Raw genomic sequence first — 17,823 nt, forward strand, 5'->3', positions numbered from 1 at the left:
TTAACCAAGTTTCTTTTATTTACCAAAACCCTCCCACGCCCCTCCCCCCACCCCGAAACGGAGCAACTTCCGGGTTAGGCCACACCCACTTCCGGGTTAGGCCCCACCCACTTCCGGGCTAGGCCACGCCCTCTGTGTTGGCGCCCCCTGGCGGGCCGGAGCTGCGATGACGTCATTTCTCCTTGGGGGGGGGCCTGGGGGGAGAGAGGGACAGTGAGCACCAGTATAAACCAGTATAAACCAGTCCAAACCAGTATAAACCAGTATAAACCAGTATAAACCAGTCCAAACCAGTATAAACCAGTATAAACCAGCATAAACCTGTATAACCCAGCCCAAACCAGTATAACCCAGTATAACCCAGTATAACCCAGTACAAACCAGTTCCCATTTCACCCCCAAAATCCCCATTTTCCCCCATAAAATCCCCGTTTCTTGCTCCAAAATCACCGTTTTTACACCCAAACCTCCCCCTCTGTCCCTCCCCAGTATAACCCAGTCCAAACCAGTATAACCCAGTCCAAACCAGTATAACCCAGTATAAACCAGTTCCCTTTTCACCCCCCAAATCCCCATTTTCCCCCCCAAAATCCCCGTTTCTCGCTCCAAAATCGCCGTTTTTCCACCCAAACCTCCCCCTCCGTCCCCCCCCAGTTCAGACCAGTCCAAACCAGTATAAACCAGTATAAACCAGTATAAACCAGTTCCCATTTCACCCCCAAAATCCCCATTTTCCCCCCAAAATCCCCATTTTTCCCCACAAAATCCCCGTTTCTCGCTCCAAAATCGCCGTTTTTTCCCCCAAACCTCCCCCTCCGTCCCCCCCAGTCCAGACCAGTATAACCCAGTATAAACCAGTATAAACCAGTTCCCATTTCCCCCCCAAAATCCCCATTTTTCCCCATAAAATCCCCGTTTCTCGCTCCAAAATCACCGTTTTTACACCCAAACCTCCCCCTCTGTCCTCCCCCAGTATAACCCAGTCCAAACCAGTATAAACCAGTATAACCCAGTATAACCCAGTATAAACCAGTTCCCATTTCACCCCCAAAATCCCCATTTTTCCCTCCCAAAATCCCCGTTTTTCCCCCATAAAATCCCCATTTCTTGCTCCGAAATCGCCGTTTTTTCCCCCAAACCTCCCCCTCCGTCCCCCCCCAGTCCAGACCAGTCCAAACCAGTATAAACCAGTATAAACCAGTATAAACCAGTTCCCATTTCCCCCAAAAAATCCCCGTTTTTCCCCCATAAAATCCCCATTTCTTGCTCCGAAATCGCCGTTTTTGCACCCAAACCTCCCCCTCCGTCCCCCCCCAGTCCAGACCAGTACAAACCAGTCCAAACCAGTATAACCCAGTATAAACCAGTATAAACCAGTATAACCCAGTATAAACCAGTTCCCATTTCACCCCCAAAATCCCCGTTTTTCCCCCAAAATCCCCGTTTCTCGCTCCAAAATCGCCGTTTTTGCACCCAAACCTCCCCCTCCGTCCCCCCCAGTATAACCCAGTACAAACCAGTCCAAACCAGTATAAACCAGTCCAAACCAGTCTAAACCAGTATAAACCAGTATAAACCAATATAACCCAGTCCAAACCAGTACAAACCAGTATAACCCAGTATACCCCAGTATAACCCAGTATAAACCAATATAACCCAGTATAAACCAGTATAAACCAGTATAACCCAGTACAAACCAGTATAAACCAATCCAAACCAGTCCAAACCAGTATAACCCAGTATAACCCAGTCCAAACCAGTATAACCCAGTATAACCCAGTATAACCCAGTTCCCTTTTCACCCCCCAAATCCCCATTTTCCCCCCCAAAATCCCCGTTTTTCCCCCATAAAATCCCCGTTTCTCGCTCCAAAATCGCCGTTTTTACACCCAAACCTCCCCCTCTGTCCCCCCCAGTCCAGACCAGTATAAACCAGTATAAACCAGTATAACCCAGTATAAACCAGTATAAACCAGTTCCCATTTCACCCCCAAATCTCCATTTTTTCCCCCAAAATCCCCGTTTTTCCCCTATAAAATCCCCATTTCTCGCTCCGAAATCGCCGTTTTTGCACCCAAACCTCCCCCTCCGTCCCCCCCCAGTACAACCCAGTCCAAACCAGTATAAACCAGTATAAACCAGTATAAACCAGTCCAGACCAGTACAAACCAGTATAAACCAGTCCAGACCAGTATAAACCAGTATAACCCAGTATAAACCAGTATAAACCAGTTCCCATTTCACCCCCAAAATCCCCATTTTTCCCCCATAAAATCCCCGTTTCTCGCTCCAAAATCACCGTTTTTTACCCCAAACCTCCCCCTCTGTCCTCCCCCAGTCCAGACCAGTCCAAACCAGTATAAACCAGTATAAACCAGTATAACCCAGTATAAACCAGTTCCCATTTCAGCCCCAAAATCCCCGTTTTTCCCCCATAAAATCCCCGTTTCTCGCTCCAAAATCACCGTTTTTGCACCCAAACCTCCCCCTCCGTCCCCCCCCAGTCCAGACCAGTCCAAACCAGTCGAAACCAGTATAACCCAGTATAAACCACTATAAACCAGTTCCCATTTCACCCCCAAATCTCCATTTTTCCCCTATAAAATCCCCGTTTCTCGCTCCAAAATCACCGTTTTTGCACCCAAACCTCCCCCTCCGTCCCCCCCAGTCCAAACCAGTCCAAACCAGTCCAAACCAGTATAAACCAGTCCAAGTCTCACCGGTAGACGCCGACCACCACGGCGTGGTCCCTCTCGTAGGGCTCCAGGGTCAGCTGCTCCTGCGGCTTCATCCTCTCGGCCGTCATCTTCCTCACCTCGCCCGCGAACACGGCCTCGGCCGGCGCCGTCGAGTCGATGCAGTTCGCCTGCGGGACAGCGCGAGCCCGTCACAACCGGCTGGAACCGGCCCGGAACCGGTCAGAACCGGTCAGAACCGCTCGGCAATCAGTTTGAGCTGGTTTGGAACCAGTTTGAACCAGTTAGAACCGGTTTAGAACCGGTCGGAACCGGTTAGAACCAGTTGCAACCGGTCAGAACCGCTCGGCAATCAGTTTGAGCTGGTTTGGAACCGGTCTGAACCGGTTAGAACCGGTTTAGAACCGGTCGGAACCGGTTAGAACCAGTTGCAACCGGTCAGAACCGCTCGACAATCAGTTTGAGATGGTTTGGAACCGGTCTGAAGCGGTTCGAACCAGTTAGAACCGGTTTTAACCAGTTTAGAACCAGTCGGAACCGGTTAGAACTGGTTTCGACTGGTTAGAACCCGTTAGAACCGGTTTGGAACCAGTTAGAACCGGTTTAGAACTGGTTAGAACCGGTTAGAACCAGTTTGGAACCAGTTAGAACCGGTTTGGAACCAGTCTGAACTGGTTAGAACCGCTTTAGAACCGGTTTAGAACCGGTTTAGAACCGGTCGCAACCGGTCAGAACTGCTCGACAATCAGTTTGAGATGGTTTGGAACCGGTCTGAAGCGGTTAGAACCGGTTTGAACCGGTTAGAACCGGTTTAGAACCAGTCAGAACCAGTCAGAACTGCTCGGCAACCAGTTTGAGATGGTTTGGAACCGGTCTGAAGCGGTTAGAACCAGTTAGAACTGGTTAGAACCGATTTAGAACCGGTCGGAACCGGTTAGAACCAGTTGCAACCGGTCAGAACCGCTCTACAATCAGTTTGAGATGGTTTGGAACCGGTCTGAACCGGTTCGAACCAGTTAGAACCGGTTTAGAACCAGTCACAACCGGTCAGAACCGCTCGGCAATCAGTTTGAAATGGTTTGGAACCAGTCTGAACCAGTTAGAACCGGTTTAGAACCGGTTTAGAACCGGTTTAGAACAGGTCGGAACCGGTCAGAACCGCTCGGCAATCAGTTTGAGATGGTTTGGAACCAGTCTGAACCGGTTAGAACCAGTTAGAACCGGTTTAGAACCGGTTTAGAACCAGTCGCAACCGGTCAGAACCGCTCGGCAATCAGTTTGAGATGGTTTGGAACCGGTCTGAACCGGTTCGAACCAGTTTGAACCGGTTTTAACCAGTTTAGAACCAGTCGGAACTGGTTAAAACTGGTTAGAACCGGTTAGAACCAGTTAGAACCAGTTAGAACCGGTTTAGAACCAGTCGCAACCGGTCAGAACCGCTCGGCAATCAGTTTGAACTGGTTTGGAACCAGTCTGAACCGGTTAGAACCGGTTTGAACCGGTTTAGAACCAGTCAGAACCGGTTAGAACCGCTCTACAATCAGTTTGAGCTGGTTTGGAACCAGTTTGAACCTGTTAGAACCGGTTTGAACCAGTTAGAACCGGTTTAGAACCAGTCGGAACCGGTCAGAACCACTCTACAATCAGTTTGAACTGGTTTGGAACCAGTCTGAACCGGTTAGAACCAGTTTAGAACCGGCTTAGAACCAGTCGGAACCGGTTAGAACCGGTTTCAACTGGTTAGAACCAGTTAGAACCGGTTTGGAACCAGTTAGAACCAGTTAGAACCGGTTTAGAACTGGTTAGAACCAGTTTGAACTGGTTTAGAACCAGTCTGAACTGGTTAGAACTGGTTTGAACCAGTTTAGAACCAGTTAGAACTGGTTTAGAACCAGTCAGCACCAGTTAAAACCAGTTAGAACCGGTTTGGAACCAGTCAGCAGCAGTTAGAACCAGTTAGAACCGGTTTGGAACCAGTCAGCAGAAGTTAGAACCAGTTAGAACCGGTTTGGAACCAGTTAGAACCGGTTAGAACCAGTTTAAAACCGGTTAGAACCAGTTTAAAACAGTTCAGCACCAGTTAGAACCAGTCAGAACCAGTTCGACACCAGTTAGAAACGGTTTGAACCAGTCAGAACCAGTGAAAACCCGGAAAAACCAGTTAAATCCCAGTTAGAACCAGTTCAACACCACTCGGAACCAGTTAGAACTGGTTAGAACCAGTTTGAGACCAGTCAGAACTGGTTTTAATCAGTCAGAACCAGTGAAAACCCAGAAAAACCAGTTAAATCCCAGTCAGAACCAGTTAGAACCGGTTTGAGCCAGTTGGACACCAGTTAGAACCGGTTTGAGCCAGTTCAACACCAGTTAGAGCCGGTTTGAAGCAGCTGGGCACCAGTTAGAACCGGTTTGAACCAGTTTAGAACCGGTTTGAACCAGTTGGACACTGGTTAGAACCGGTTTGAACCAGTTTAGAACCGGTTTGAACCGGTTGGACACCAGTTAGAACCGGCTGAATTCCAGTTAGAACCAGTTGGGACCAGCTCAATCCCAGTTAAGGACGGGTTCCAGTCACCCCAGTCCCAGCCCCGCACTGGGCTGAACTGGTTTATACTGGTCTATACTGGTTTATACCGGTTTATACTGGTCTGTACTGGTCTGTACTGGTTTGTACTGGTCTGTACTGGTTTATACTGGTCTATACTGGTTTATACCGGTTTATACTGGTCTGTACTGGTCTGTACTGGTTTGTACTGGTCTGTACTGGTTTATACTGGTCTATACTGGTTTATACCGGTTTATACTGGTCTGTACTGGTCTGTACTGGTTTATACTGGTTTATACTGGTCTGTACTGGTCTGTACTGGTCCGTACTGGTTTATACTGGTCTGTACTGGTCTATACTGGTTTATACTGGTCTGTACTGGTTTATACTGGACTATACTGGTTTATACTGGTCTGTACTGGTCCGTACTGGTCCATACTGGTTTGTACTGGTTTATACTGGTCTGTACTGGTTCATACTGGTCCATACTGGTTTGTACTGGTGGGTACCTTGATGGAGATGAGGAAGTGCCCCCCGCAGCGCAGGAAGTGATGCGCGTTCAGCGCCACGATCCGCGTCTGTCCCTACTGCTCTGTACTGGTCTATACTGGTCTGAACTGGTCTGAACTGGTTTATACTGGTTCATACTGGTTTATACTGGTTTATACTGGTGGGTACCTTGATGGAGATGAGGAAGTGCCCCCCGCAGCGCAGGAAGTGATGCGCGTTCAGCGCCACGATCCGCGTCTGGTCCTACTGCTCTGAACTGGTTTATACTGGTTTATACTGGTCTGTACTGGTCTGTACTGGTCTGAACTGGTCTGTACTGGTCTGAACTGGTTTATACTGGTTTATACTGGTGGGTACCTTGATGGAGATGAGGAAGTGCCCCCCGCAGCGCAGGAAGTGATGCGCGTTCAGCGCCACGATCCGCGTCTGTCCCTACTGCTCTGAACTGGTTTATACTGGTTTATACTGGTCTATACTGGTCTGTACTGGTTTATATTGGTCTGAACTGGTCTGAACTGGTTTATACTGGTTTATACTGGTGGGTACCTTGATGGAGATGAGGAAGTGCCCCCCACAGCGCAGGAAGTGATGCGCGTTCAGCGCCACGATCCGCGTCTGTCCCTACTGCTCTGTACTGGTTTATACTGGTCTGTACTGGTTTATACTGGTCCGTACTGGTTTATACTGGTTTTTACTGGTCCGTACCTTGATGGAGATGAGGAAGTGCCCCCCGCAGCGCAGGAAGTGATGCGCGTTCAGCGCCACGATCCGCGTCTGTCCCTACTGGTCTGAACTGGTTTATACTGGTCTGTACTGGTTTATACTGGTCTGAACTGGTCTGAACTGGTTTATACTGGTCTGTACTGGTTTATACTGGTTTATACTGGTGGGTACCTTGATGGAGATGAGGAAGTGCCCCCCGCAGCGCAGGAAGTGATGCGCGTTCAGCGCCACGATCCGCGTCTGTCCCTACTGCTCTGTACTGGTTTATACTGGTCTGAACTGGTCTGTACTGGTCTGTACTGGTTTATACTGGTCTGAACTGGTCTGAACTGGTCTGTACTGGTTTATACTGGTCTGAACTGGTCTGAACTGGTCTGTACTGGTTTATACTGGTCTGAACTGGTCTGAACTGGTCCGTACTGGTTTATACTGGTCTGAACTGGTTTATACTGGTGGGTACCTTGATGGAGATGAGGAAGTGCCCCCCGCAGCGCAGGAAGTGATGCGCGTTCAGCGCCACGATCCGCGTCTGGTCCGGCTGCGCCACGTCGGCGAAGATGACGTCAACCATGCCTGGAGTTAATTAATTAACGGCTCGGAGTTAATTAATTATCAGCCCAAAGTTAATTAATTATCAGCCCGAAGTTAATTAACAGCCTGGAGTTAATTAATTCTCATCCCAGAATTAATTATCAATGCAGAATTCCCAGCCTGGAATTAATTATCATCCCAAAGTTAATTAATTAACAGCTCAGAGTTAATTAACAGCCTGGAGTTAATTAATTATCATCCCAGAATTACCATCCTGGAGTTCATTATCATCCCAAAATTAATTATCATCCCAGAGTTAATAAATTATCAGCCCAGAGTTAATTAACAGCCTTGAGATAATTAATTATCATCCCAAAATTAATTAATTATCACCCCAGAATTCTCATCCTGGAATTAATTATCATCCCGGAATTAATTAATTATCATCCTAAAATTCACATCCCGTAATTAATTATCATCCCAGAGTTAATTATCAGCCCAGAATTAATTAATTATCAGCCTGGAGTTAATTAACAGCCTGGAATTAATTAATTATCAGCCCAGAATTCCCAGCCTGGAATTAATTATCATCCTGGAACTAATTATCAGCCTGGAATTAGTTAATTATCAGCCCGGAATTCATTATCAGCCCAGAATTAATTAACATCCCTGAATTAATTATCAGCCCTGAATTAATTATCATCACTGAATTAATTATCATCCTTAAATTAATTATCAGCCCTGAATTAATTATCATTCCTGAATTTATTATTAGCCCTGAATTAATTATCATCCCGGAATTAATTATCAGCCCAGAATTAATTATCATCACTGAATTAATTATCAGCCCTGAATTAATTATAAGCCCTGAATTAATTATCATCCTTGAATTAATTATTATCCTTGGATTAATTATCAGCCCTAAATTAATTATCAGCCCAGAATTAATTATCATCACTGAATTAATTATCAGTCCTGAATTAATGATCAGCCCTGAATTAATTATCATCCCTGAATTAATTATCACCACTGAATTAATTATCAGCCCTGAATTAATTATCATCACTGAATTAATTATCACCACTGAATTAATCATCATCCCTGAATTTATTATCATCCTTGAATTAATTATCAGCCCTGAATTAATTATCAGCCCTGAATTAATTATCATCCCTGAATTAATTATCATCCTTGAATTAATTATCATCCCTGAATTAATTATCAGCCCTGAATTAATTATCAGCCCTGAACTAATTATCATCCTTGAATTAATTATCATCCCTGAATTAATTATCAGCTCTGAATTAATTATCAGCCCTGAATTAATTATCATCACTGAATTAATTATCATCACTGAATTAATTATCAGCCCTGAATTAATTATCATCCCTGAATTAATTATCATCCCTGAATTAATTATCAGCCCTGAATTAATTATCATCCTTGAATTAATTATCAGCCCTGAATTAATTATCAGCCCTGAATTAATTATCATCCCTGAATTAATTATCAGCCCTGAATTAATTATCATCCTTGAATTAATTATCATCCCTGAATTAATTATCAGCCCTGAATTAATTATCAGCCCTGAATTAATTATCATTCCTGAATTAATTATCATCCTTGAATTAATTTTCATTCCTGAATTAATTATCATCCCTGAATTAATTATCAGCCCTGAATTAATTATCATCCCTGAATTAATTATCATCCCTGAATTAATTATCAGCCCTGAATTAATTATCAGCCCTGAATTAATTATCATCCCTGAATTAATTATCAGCCCTGAATTAATTATCATCCTTGAATTAATTATCAGCCCTGAATTAATTATCAGCCCTGAATTAATTATCATCACTGAATTAATTATCAGCCCTGAACTAATTATCATCCTTGAATTAATTATCATTCCTGAATTAATTATCAGCTCTGAATTAATTATCATCCCTGAATTAATGATCATCCCTGAATTAATTATCAGCTCTGAATTAATTATCAGCCCTGAATTAATTATCATCCCTGAATTAATTATCATCCTTGAATTAATTATCATCCCTGAATTAATTATCATTCTGGAATTCTCGTCCCAAAATTCCACCCAAAACCCCCAAAATTCCCATTGAAGAAACCAAAATTCTTCTCCAGGAACCCCAAAATCACCTCAAAACCCCAAAATTCCACCTGGGAACCCAAAATTCCTCTCCAGAACCCCAAAATCGCCTCAAAACCCCAAAATTCCTCTCCAGGAACCCCAAAATCGCCTCAAAACCCCCAAAATTCCATCTGGGAACCCAAAATTCCTCTCCAGGAACCCCAAAATCGCCTCAAAACCCCCAAAATTCCTCTCCAGGACCCCAAAATCTCCTCAAAACCCCCAAAATTCCATCTGGGAACCCAAAATTCCTCTCCAGGAACCCCAAAATCGCCTCAAAACCCCAAAATTCCACCTGGGAACCCAAAATTCCTCTCCAGAACCCCAAAATCGCCTCAAAACCCCCAAAACTCCCAAAATTCCCATTGAGGATCCCAAAATTCCACCTGGGAACCCCAAAATCGCCTCAAAACCCCCAAAATTCCATCTGGGAACCCAAAATTCCTCTCCAGGAACCCCAAAATCGCCTCAAAACCCCCAAAATTCCTCTCCAGGACCCCAAAATCGCCTCAAAACCCCCAAAATTTCATCTGGGAACCCAAAATTCCACTCCAGGAACCCCAAAATTCCTCTTCAGGAACCTCAAACCCCCAAAATTCCTCTCCAGGACCCCAAAATCTCCTCAAAACTCCCAAAATTCCATCTGGGAACCCAAAATTCCACTCCAGGAACCCCAAAATTCCTCTTCAGGAACCTCAAACCCCCAAAATTCTTCTCCAGGAACCCCAAAACACCTCAGAACACCCAAAATTCCTCTCCAGGACCCCAAAATGACCTCAAAACACCCAAAATTCCTCTCCAGGACCCCAAAATCGCCTCAAAACCCCCAAAATTCCATCTGGGAACCCAAAATTCCTCTCCAGGAACCCCAAAATTCCTCTCCAGAACTCAAAAAATTCCTCTCCAGAAACCCCAAAATCACCTCAAAACCCCCAAAATTCCCATTGAAGAACCCAAAATTCCTCTCCAGGACCCCAAAATTGCCTCAAAACCCCCAAAATTTATCTCCAGGAACCCCAAAATCGCCTCAAACTCCCCAAAATTCCATCTGGGAACCCAAAATTCCTCTCCAGGAACCCCAAAACCATCTCAAAACACCCAAAATTCCTCTCCAGAACTCCAAAATAACCTCAAACCCCCCAAAATTCCACTCCAGGACCCCAAAATCGGCTCAAATCCCCCAAAATTCCATCTGGGAACACAAAATTCTTCTCCAGGAACCCCAAAATCGCCTCAAAACACCCAAAATTCCACTCCAGAACCCCAAAAATTCCTCTCCAGAACCCCAAAATTCCATCTGGGAACACAAAATTTCTCTCCAGGAACCCCAAACCCCCAAAATTCCTCTCCAGAACCCCCCAAAACCACCTCAAACTCCCAAAATTCCTCGCCAGGACCCCAAAATTCCATCTGGGAATACAAAATTCCCTTCAAAACCCCAAAATTTCTTCTCCAGGACCCCAAAATTCCTCTCCAGGACCCCAAAATTGCCTCAAACTCCCCAAAATTCCTCTCCAGGAACCCAAAACCTCAAAATTCTTCTTCAAAACCCTCAAAACCCCCAAAATTCCTCTCCAGGAACCCAAAATTCCCTCTGGGAACCCAAAATTCCTCTCCAGGAACCCAAAACCTCAAAATTCTTCTCCAGAACCCTCAACCCCCCCAAAATTTCTTCTCCAGGACCCCAAAATTCCACCTGGGAACACAAAATTCCTCTCCAGGACCCCCCAAATCACCTTAAACCCCCCAAAATTCCTCTCCAGGAACCCAAAACCTCAAAATTCCTCTCCAGGAACATCAAACCCCCCAAAATTCCTCTCCAGGACCCCAAAATTCCATCTGGGAACCCAAAATTCCATCTGGGAACACAAAATTCCTCTCCAGGAACCCCAAAACCATCTCAAATCCCCCAAAATTCCTCTCCAGAACTCCAAAAATTCGTTTCCAGGAACCCCAAAATCGCCTCAAAACCCCCAAAATTCCATCTGGGAACACAAAATTCCTCTCCAAGAACCCCAAAATCATCTCAAAACCCCCAAAACTCCCAAAATTCCCATTGAAGAACCCAAAATTCCTCTCCAGAAACCCAAAATCACCTCAAACTCCCCAAAATTCCTCTTCAGGAACCCCAAAAACACCTCAAATCCCCCAAAATTTAACTCCAGGAACCCCAAAACTCTTCTCCAGGACCCCAAAATCGCCTCAAAACCCCAAAATTCCACCTGGGAACACAAAATTCCTCTCCAAGAACCTCAAAATCCCCAAAATTCCTCTCCAGGACCCCAAAACCACCTCAAATCCCCCAAAATTCCTCTCCAGAACTCCAAAAATTCCTCTCCAGGAACCCCAAAATCGCCTCAAAACCCCCAAAATTCCCATTGAAGAACCCAAAATTTCTCTCCAGAACCCCAAAATCACCTCGAAACCCCCAAAATTCCTCTCCAGGAACCCCAAAACACCTCAGAACACCCAAAATTCCACTCCAGGAACCCCAAAATCACCTCAAAACCCCAAAATTCCTCTCCAGAACTCCAAAAATTCCTCTCCAGAACCCCAAAACCGCCTCAAAACCCCCAAAATTCCCAAAATTCCCATTGAGGAACCCAAAATTCCTCTTCAGGAACCTCAAACCCCCAAAATTCCTCTCCAGAACCCCAAAACCACCTCAAACTCCCCAAAATTCCTCTCCAGGACCCCAAAAATTCCATCTGGGAATACAAAATTCCCTCCAAAACTCCAAAACCCCAAAATTTCTCCTCCAGGACCCCAAAATTCTTCTCCAGGAACCCAAAACCTCAAAATTCTTCTCCAGAACCCTCAACCCCCCCAAAATTCCTCTCCAGGACCCCAAAATTCCATCTGGGAACACAAAATTCCTCTCCAGGACCCCAAAACCTCAAAATTCTTCTCCAGAACCCTCAACCCCCCCAAAATTTCTTCTCCAGGACCCCAAAATTCCACCTGGGAACACAAAATTCCTCTCCAGGACCCCCCAAATCACCTTAAACCCTCCCAAAATTCCTCTCCAGGAACCCAAAACCTCAAAATTCCTCTCCAGGAACATCAAACCCCCCAAAATTCCTCTCCAGGACCCCAAAATTCCATCTGGGAACCCAAAATTCCTCTCCAGGATCCCAAAATTCCTCTCCAGGAACCCAAAATTCCATCTGGGAACCCAAAATTCCTCTCCAGGACCCCCCAAACCACCTCAAACCCCCCCAAAATTCCTCAGAATTCCTCAAACCCCACAAAATTTCATCTGAGAACCCAAAATTCCTCTCCAGAAACCCAAAATTCCCCAAAATTCCTCTCCAGGACCCCCAAAAACGTTTGTGTGGGTGCCCCATGTCCCCAGGTGTCCCCAGGTGTGTCCCCAATGTCCCCAGGTGTGTCCCAGGCGTGTCCCCAATGTCTCCAGGTGTATCACACCTGTCCCCAGGTGTCCCCAGGTGTGTCCCAGGTGTCCCCAGGTGTGCTCCAATGTCCCCAGGTGTGTCCCATATCCCCCCAGGTGTCCCCAGGTGTATCTCAGCTGTCCCCAGGTGTCCCCAGGTATGTCCCAGGTGTCCCTCACCTGTCCCCAGGTGTGTCTCACCTATCTCACCGGTACCACGTTCCTTCTGTCCCCAATGTCCCCAGGTGTGTCCCAGGTGTGTCCCAGGTGTGTCCCCAGGTGTGTCCCAGGTGTCCCCAGGTGTCCCCAGGTGTGTCCCCAGGTGTCCCCAGGTGTCCCCAGGTGTCCCCAGGTGTGTCTCACCTATCAGCATGCGGTATTTGTGCGGGTGCCGCGCGTCCTCGATCACCGGCACCACGTTCGTTCTCTTCTTGGCCACGTTCAGCAGGTCCCGGCCCGAGCGGTGCGAGAACTCCACGGCGTAAACCACGCCCTCCTGGGGACAGGGACACACCTGAGACACCTGCGACACACCTGAGACACCTGCGACACACCTGGGGACAGCTGGGGACAGCTGGGGACAGGGACACACCTGAGACACCTGGGGACAGCTGGGGACAGCTGGGGACACACCTGAGACACCTGGGACACACCTGAGACACCTGGGGACACACCTGAGACACACCTGAGACACCTGGGGACACACCTGGGACACACCTGGGACACCTGGGGACACACCTGAGACACCTGGGACACCTGGGACACCCTCCTGGGGACAGGGACACACCTGAGACACCTGGGACACACCTGAGACACCTGGGACACACCTGAGACAGCTGAGGACACACCTGGAGACAGCTGGGGACACACCTGAGACACCTGGGACACATCTGAGACACCTGGGGACACACCTGAGACACCTGAGACACCTGGGGACACACCTGAGACACCTGGGGACACACCTGAGACACCAGGGACACACCTGGGGACACCTGGGACACACCTGGGACACACCTGGGGACAGGGACACACCTGAGACACCTGGGACACACCTGAGACACCTGGGACACACCTGGGACACACCTGAGACACACCTGGGACACACCTGGGGACACCTGGGACACACCTGGGGACAGGGACACACCTGAGACACCTGGGGACACACCTGAGACACCTGGGGACACACCTGGGGACAGCTGGGGACACACCTGGGGACAGCTGGGGACAGCTGGGGACAGCTGGGACACACCTGGGACAGCTGGGGACACATCCGGGTCACCGGGGTCATCTGGGGACAGGTGTGATACACCTGGGAGTCACCTGAGACCACCTGCGGTCACCTGGGGGGCTCCTGGGGTACCTGGGGACACACCCGGGTCACCTGGGACAGCTGGGGACACCTGGGGGTTACCTGGGGACACACCTGGGGACACTGGGGACAGCTGAGGACACCTGGGGACACCTGGGGACAGGTGTGATACACCAGGGGACACACCTGGGGACACCTGTGTCACTTGGGGACAGGTGTGATCAGCTGGAGACACCTGGAGACACCTAAGGGGCTCCTGGGGACACCTGGGGAGAGCTGGGGGTTACCTGGGACACACCTGGGGACACTGGGGACACCTGGGGACACACCTGGGGACACTGGGGACACACCTGGGGACACTGGGGACACCTGGGGTCACGTGAGGCCACCTGAGCTCACCTGAAGTCAGCTGCTGTCACCTGGGGTCACCTGCTGGCCACGACACCTCGGGGTCACCAAAGGTCACCAGGGGTCACCAAAGGTCACCAGGGGTCACCAAAGGTCACCAGGGGTCACCGGGGCCCCCCCAGGGTCACCTGGGGCAGGTGGGGACAGGAGCCGGGGACATCGCACGGAGCCGGCGTCACCTGGCCCAGGTGAGAGCTCGGGGACAGCCCCAGGTGTGTCCAGGTGTTCCCAGGTGTGTCTGTACCTGTCCCAGGTGTGTCCAGGTGTTCCCTGGTGTGTCTGTACCTGTCCCAGGTGTGTCTGTACCTGTCCCAGGTGTGTGTTACCTGTCCAGGTGTGTGTTACCTGTCCCAGGTGTGTGTTACCTGTCCCAGCTGTGTGTTACCTGTCCAGGTGTGTGTTACCTGTCCCAGGTGTGTCTGTACCTGTCCCAGGTGTGTCTGTACCTGTCCCAGGTGTGTGTTACCTGTCCCAGGTGTGTGTTACCTGTCCCAGGTGTGTCTGTACCTGTCCCAGCTGTGTGTTACCTGTCCCAGGTGTGTCTGTACCTGTCCCAGGTGTGTGTTACCTGTCCAGGTGTGTGTTACCTGTCCCAGGTGTGTCTGTACCTGTCCCAGGTGTGTGTTACCTGTCCCAGGTGTGTCTGTACCTGTCCCAGGTGTGTGTTACCTGCCCCAGGTGTGTCTGTACCTGTCCCAGGTGTGTCTGTACCTGTCCCAGGTGTGTCTGTACCTGTCCCAGGTGTGTCTGTACCTGTCCAGGTGTGTCTGTACCTGTCCCAGGTGTGTGTTACCTGTCCCAGGTATGTGTTACCTGTCCAGGTGTGTGTTACCTGTCCCAGGTGTGTGTTACCTGTCCCAGCTGTGTGTCACCTGTCTCAGGTGTGTGTTACCTGTCCCAGCTGTGTGTTACCTGTCCCAGGTGTGTCTGTACCTGTCCCAGGTGTGTGTTACCTGTCCCAGGTGTGTCTGTACCTGTCCAGGTGTGTGTTACCTGCCCCAGGTGTGTCTGTACCTGTCCCAGGTGTATCTCAGGTGTATCCAGGTGTGTCTGTACCTGTCCCAGGTGTGTCTGTACCTGTCCAGGTGTGTCTGTACCTGTCCAGGTGTGTCTGTACCTGCCCCAGGTGTGTGTTACCTGTCCCAGGTGTGTCTGTACCTGTCCCAGGTGTGTCTGTACCTGTCCCAGGTGTGTGTTACCTGTCCCAGGTGTGTCTGTACCTATCCCAGGTGTGTCTGTACCTGTCCAGGTGTGTCTGTACCTGTCCCAGGTGTGTCTGTACCTGTCCCAGGTGTGTGTTACCTGTCCCAGGTGTGTCTGTACCTGTCCCAGGTGTGTGTTACCTGTCCCAGGTGTGTGTTACCTGTCCCAGGTGTGTCTGTACCTGTCCCAGGTGTGTCTGTACCTGCCCCAGGTGTGTGTCACCTGTCCCAGGTGTGTGTTACCTGTCCCAGGTGTGTCTGTACCTGTCCAGGTGTGTGTTACCTGTCCCAGCTGTGTGTTACCTGTCCCAGGTGTGTCTGTACCTGTCCCAGGTGTGTCTGTACCTGCCCCAGGTGTGTGTCACCTGTCCCAGGTGTGTGTTACCTGTCCCAGGTGTGTCTGTACCTGCCCCAGGTGTGTGTTACCTGTCCCAGGTGTGTGTTACCTGTCCCAGGTGTGTCTGTACCTGCCCAGGTGTGTGTTACCTGTCCCAGGTGTGTGTTACCTGTCCCAGGTGTGTCTGTACCTGTCCCAGGTGTGTGTTACCTGTCCCAGGTGTGTGTTACCTGTCCCAGGTGTGTCTGTACCTGTCCCAGGTGTGTGTCACCTGTCCCAGGTGTGTGTTACCTGTCCCAGGTGTGTCTGTACCTGTCCCAGGTGTGTGTTACCTGTCCCAGGTGTGTCTGTACCTGTCCCAGGTGTGTCTGTACCTGTCCCAGGTGTGTCTGTACCTGTCCAGGTGTGTCTGTACCTGTCCCAGGTGTGTGTTACCTGTCCCAGGTGTGTGTTACCTGTCCCAGCTGTGTGTTACCGGCCCCAGGTGTATCTCAGGTGTACCCAGGTGTGTGTTACCTGTCCCAGGTGTATCTCAGGTGTCCCCAGGTGTCCCCAGGTGTCCCCAGGTGTATCTCAGGTGTCCCCAGCTGTGTGTTACCTGCCCCAGGTGTGTGTTACCTGCCCCAGGTGTCCCCAGGTGTATCTCAGGTGTACCCAGGTGTGTGTTACCTGCCTCAGGTGTACCGTACCTGTCCCACGATGTCGGACACGTGGCTGACGGTGGTACCCGAGGCAGCCCCCAGGTACAGCCCAGGTGTGTGTTACCTGTCCCAGGTGTGTGTTACCTGTCCCAGGTGTACCCAGGTGTATCCAGGTGTATCTCAGGTGTACCCAGGTGTCCCCAGGTGTACCCAGGTGTATCTCAGGTGTACCCAGGTGTACCGTACCTGTCTCACGATGTCGGACACGTGGCTGACGGTGGTACCCGAGGCAGCCCCCAGGTACAGCCCAGCTGTGTGTTACCTGTCCCAGGTGTCCCCAGGTGTATCTCAGGTGTACCCAGGTGTCCCCAGGTGTCCCCAGGTGTATCTCAGGTGTACCGTACCTGTCCCACGATGTCGGACACGTGGCTGACGGTGGTACCCGAGGCAGCCCCCAGGTACAGCCCAGCTGTGTGTTACCTGCCCCAGGTGTGTGTTACCTGTCCCAGGTGTACCCAGGTGTATCTCAGGTGTACCCAGGTGTACCCAGGTGTCCCCAGGTGTACCGTACCTGTCCCACGATGTCGGACACGTGGCTGACGGTGGTACCCGAGGCAGCCCCCAGGTACAGCCCAGGTGTGTGTTACCTGTCCCAGCTGTGTGTTACCTGTCCCAGGTGTACCCAGGTGTATCTCAGGTGTCCCCAGGTGTACCCAGGTGTATCTCAGGTGTCCCCAGGTGTATCCAGGTGTATCTCAGGTGTACCCAGGTGTACCCAGGTGTCCCCAGGTGTACCGTACCTGTCCCACGATGTCGGACACGTGGCTGACGGTGGTACCCGAGGCAGCCCCCAGGTACAGCCCAGGTGTGTGTTACCTGTCCCAGGTGTACCCAGGTGTCCCCAGGTGTATCTCAGGTGTACCCAGGTGTACCCAGGTGTCCCCAGGTGTACCGTACCTGTCCCACGATGTCGGACACGTGGCTGACGGTGGTACCCGAGGCAGCCCCCAGGTACAGCCCAGCTGTGTGTTACCTGCCCCAGGTGTGTGTTACCTGCCCCAGGTGTACCCAGGTGTATCTCAGGTGTACCCAGGTGTACCCAGGTGTACCCAGGTGTACCGTACCTGTCCCACGATGTCGGACACGTGGCTGACGGTGGTACCCGAGGCAGCCCCCAGGTACAGCACCCGCGCTCCGGGCCGGATGTGGATGCGGTCGATGCCCCCCAGGATGGCGGCCGCCAGCTTGGAGCGGAACGGGTTCCAGGCGCGGTACTCCACCGAGGCCTCGCCCTCCTGGGGACCAGTATAAACCAGTTAGAACCAGTATAAACCAGTATGGACCAGTTAGAACCAGTATGGACCAGTTAGAACCA

General features: G+C 49.9%; 1 protein-coding gene across 1 annotated transcript in view; it reads right to left on the minus strand.

Moving 5' to 3' along the window:
- Positions 1-17,823, minus strand: part of FBL (fibrillarin rRNA 2'-O-methyltransferase) — a 25,065-nt gene continuing 7,242 nt past the window's right edge. Inside the window, exons 5-9 of the mRNA XM_086864930.1 lie at positions 17,573-17,743; positions 12,915-13,047; positions 6,935-7,047; positions 2,721-2,866; positions 1-194 (exon numbers count right to left, since the gene is read on the minus strand). Of these exons, the coding sequence (XP_086721056.1) occupies positions 173-194; positions 2,721-2,866; positions 6,935-7,047; positions 12,915-13,047; positions 17,573-17,743 (585 nt within the window). The 3' untranslated portion in view covers positions 1-172. The remainder of the gene's footprint in view (positions 195-2,720; positions 2,867-6,934; positions 7,048-12,914; positions 13,048-17,572; positions 17,744-17,823) is intronic.

This window comes from Cyanistes caeruleus, chromosome 28, assembly GCF_971803275.1.
Source record: "Cyanistes caeruleus chromosome 28, bCyaCae1.hap1.1, whole genome shotgun sequence".
Lineage (NCBI taxonomy): Eukaryota > Metazoa > Chordata > Aves > Passeriformes > Paridae > Cyanistes > Cyanistes caeruleus.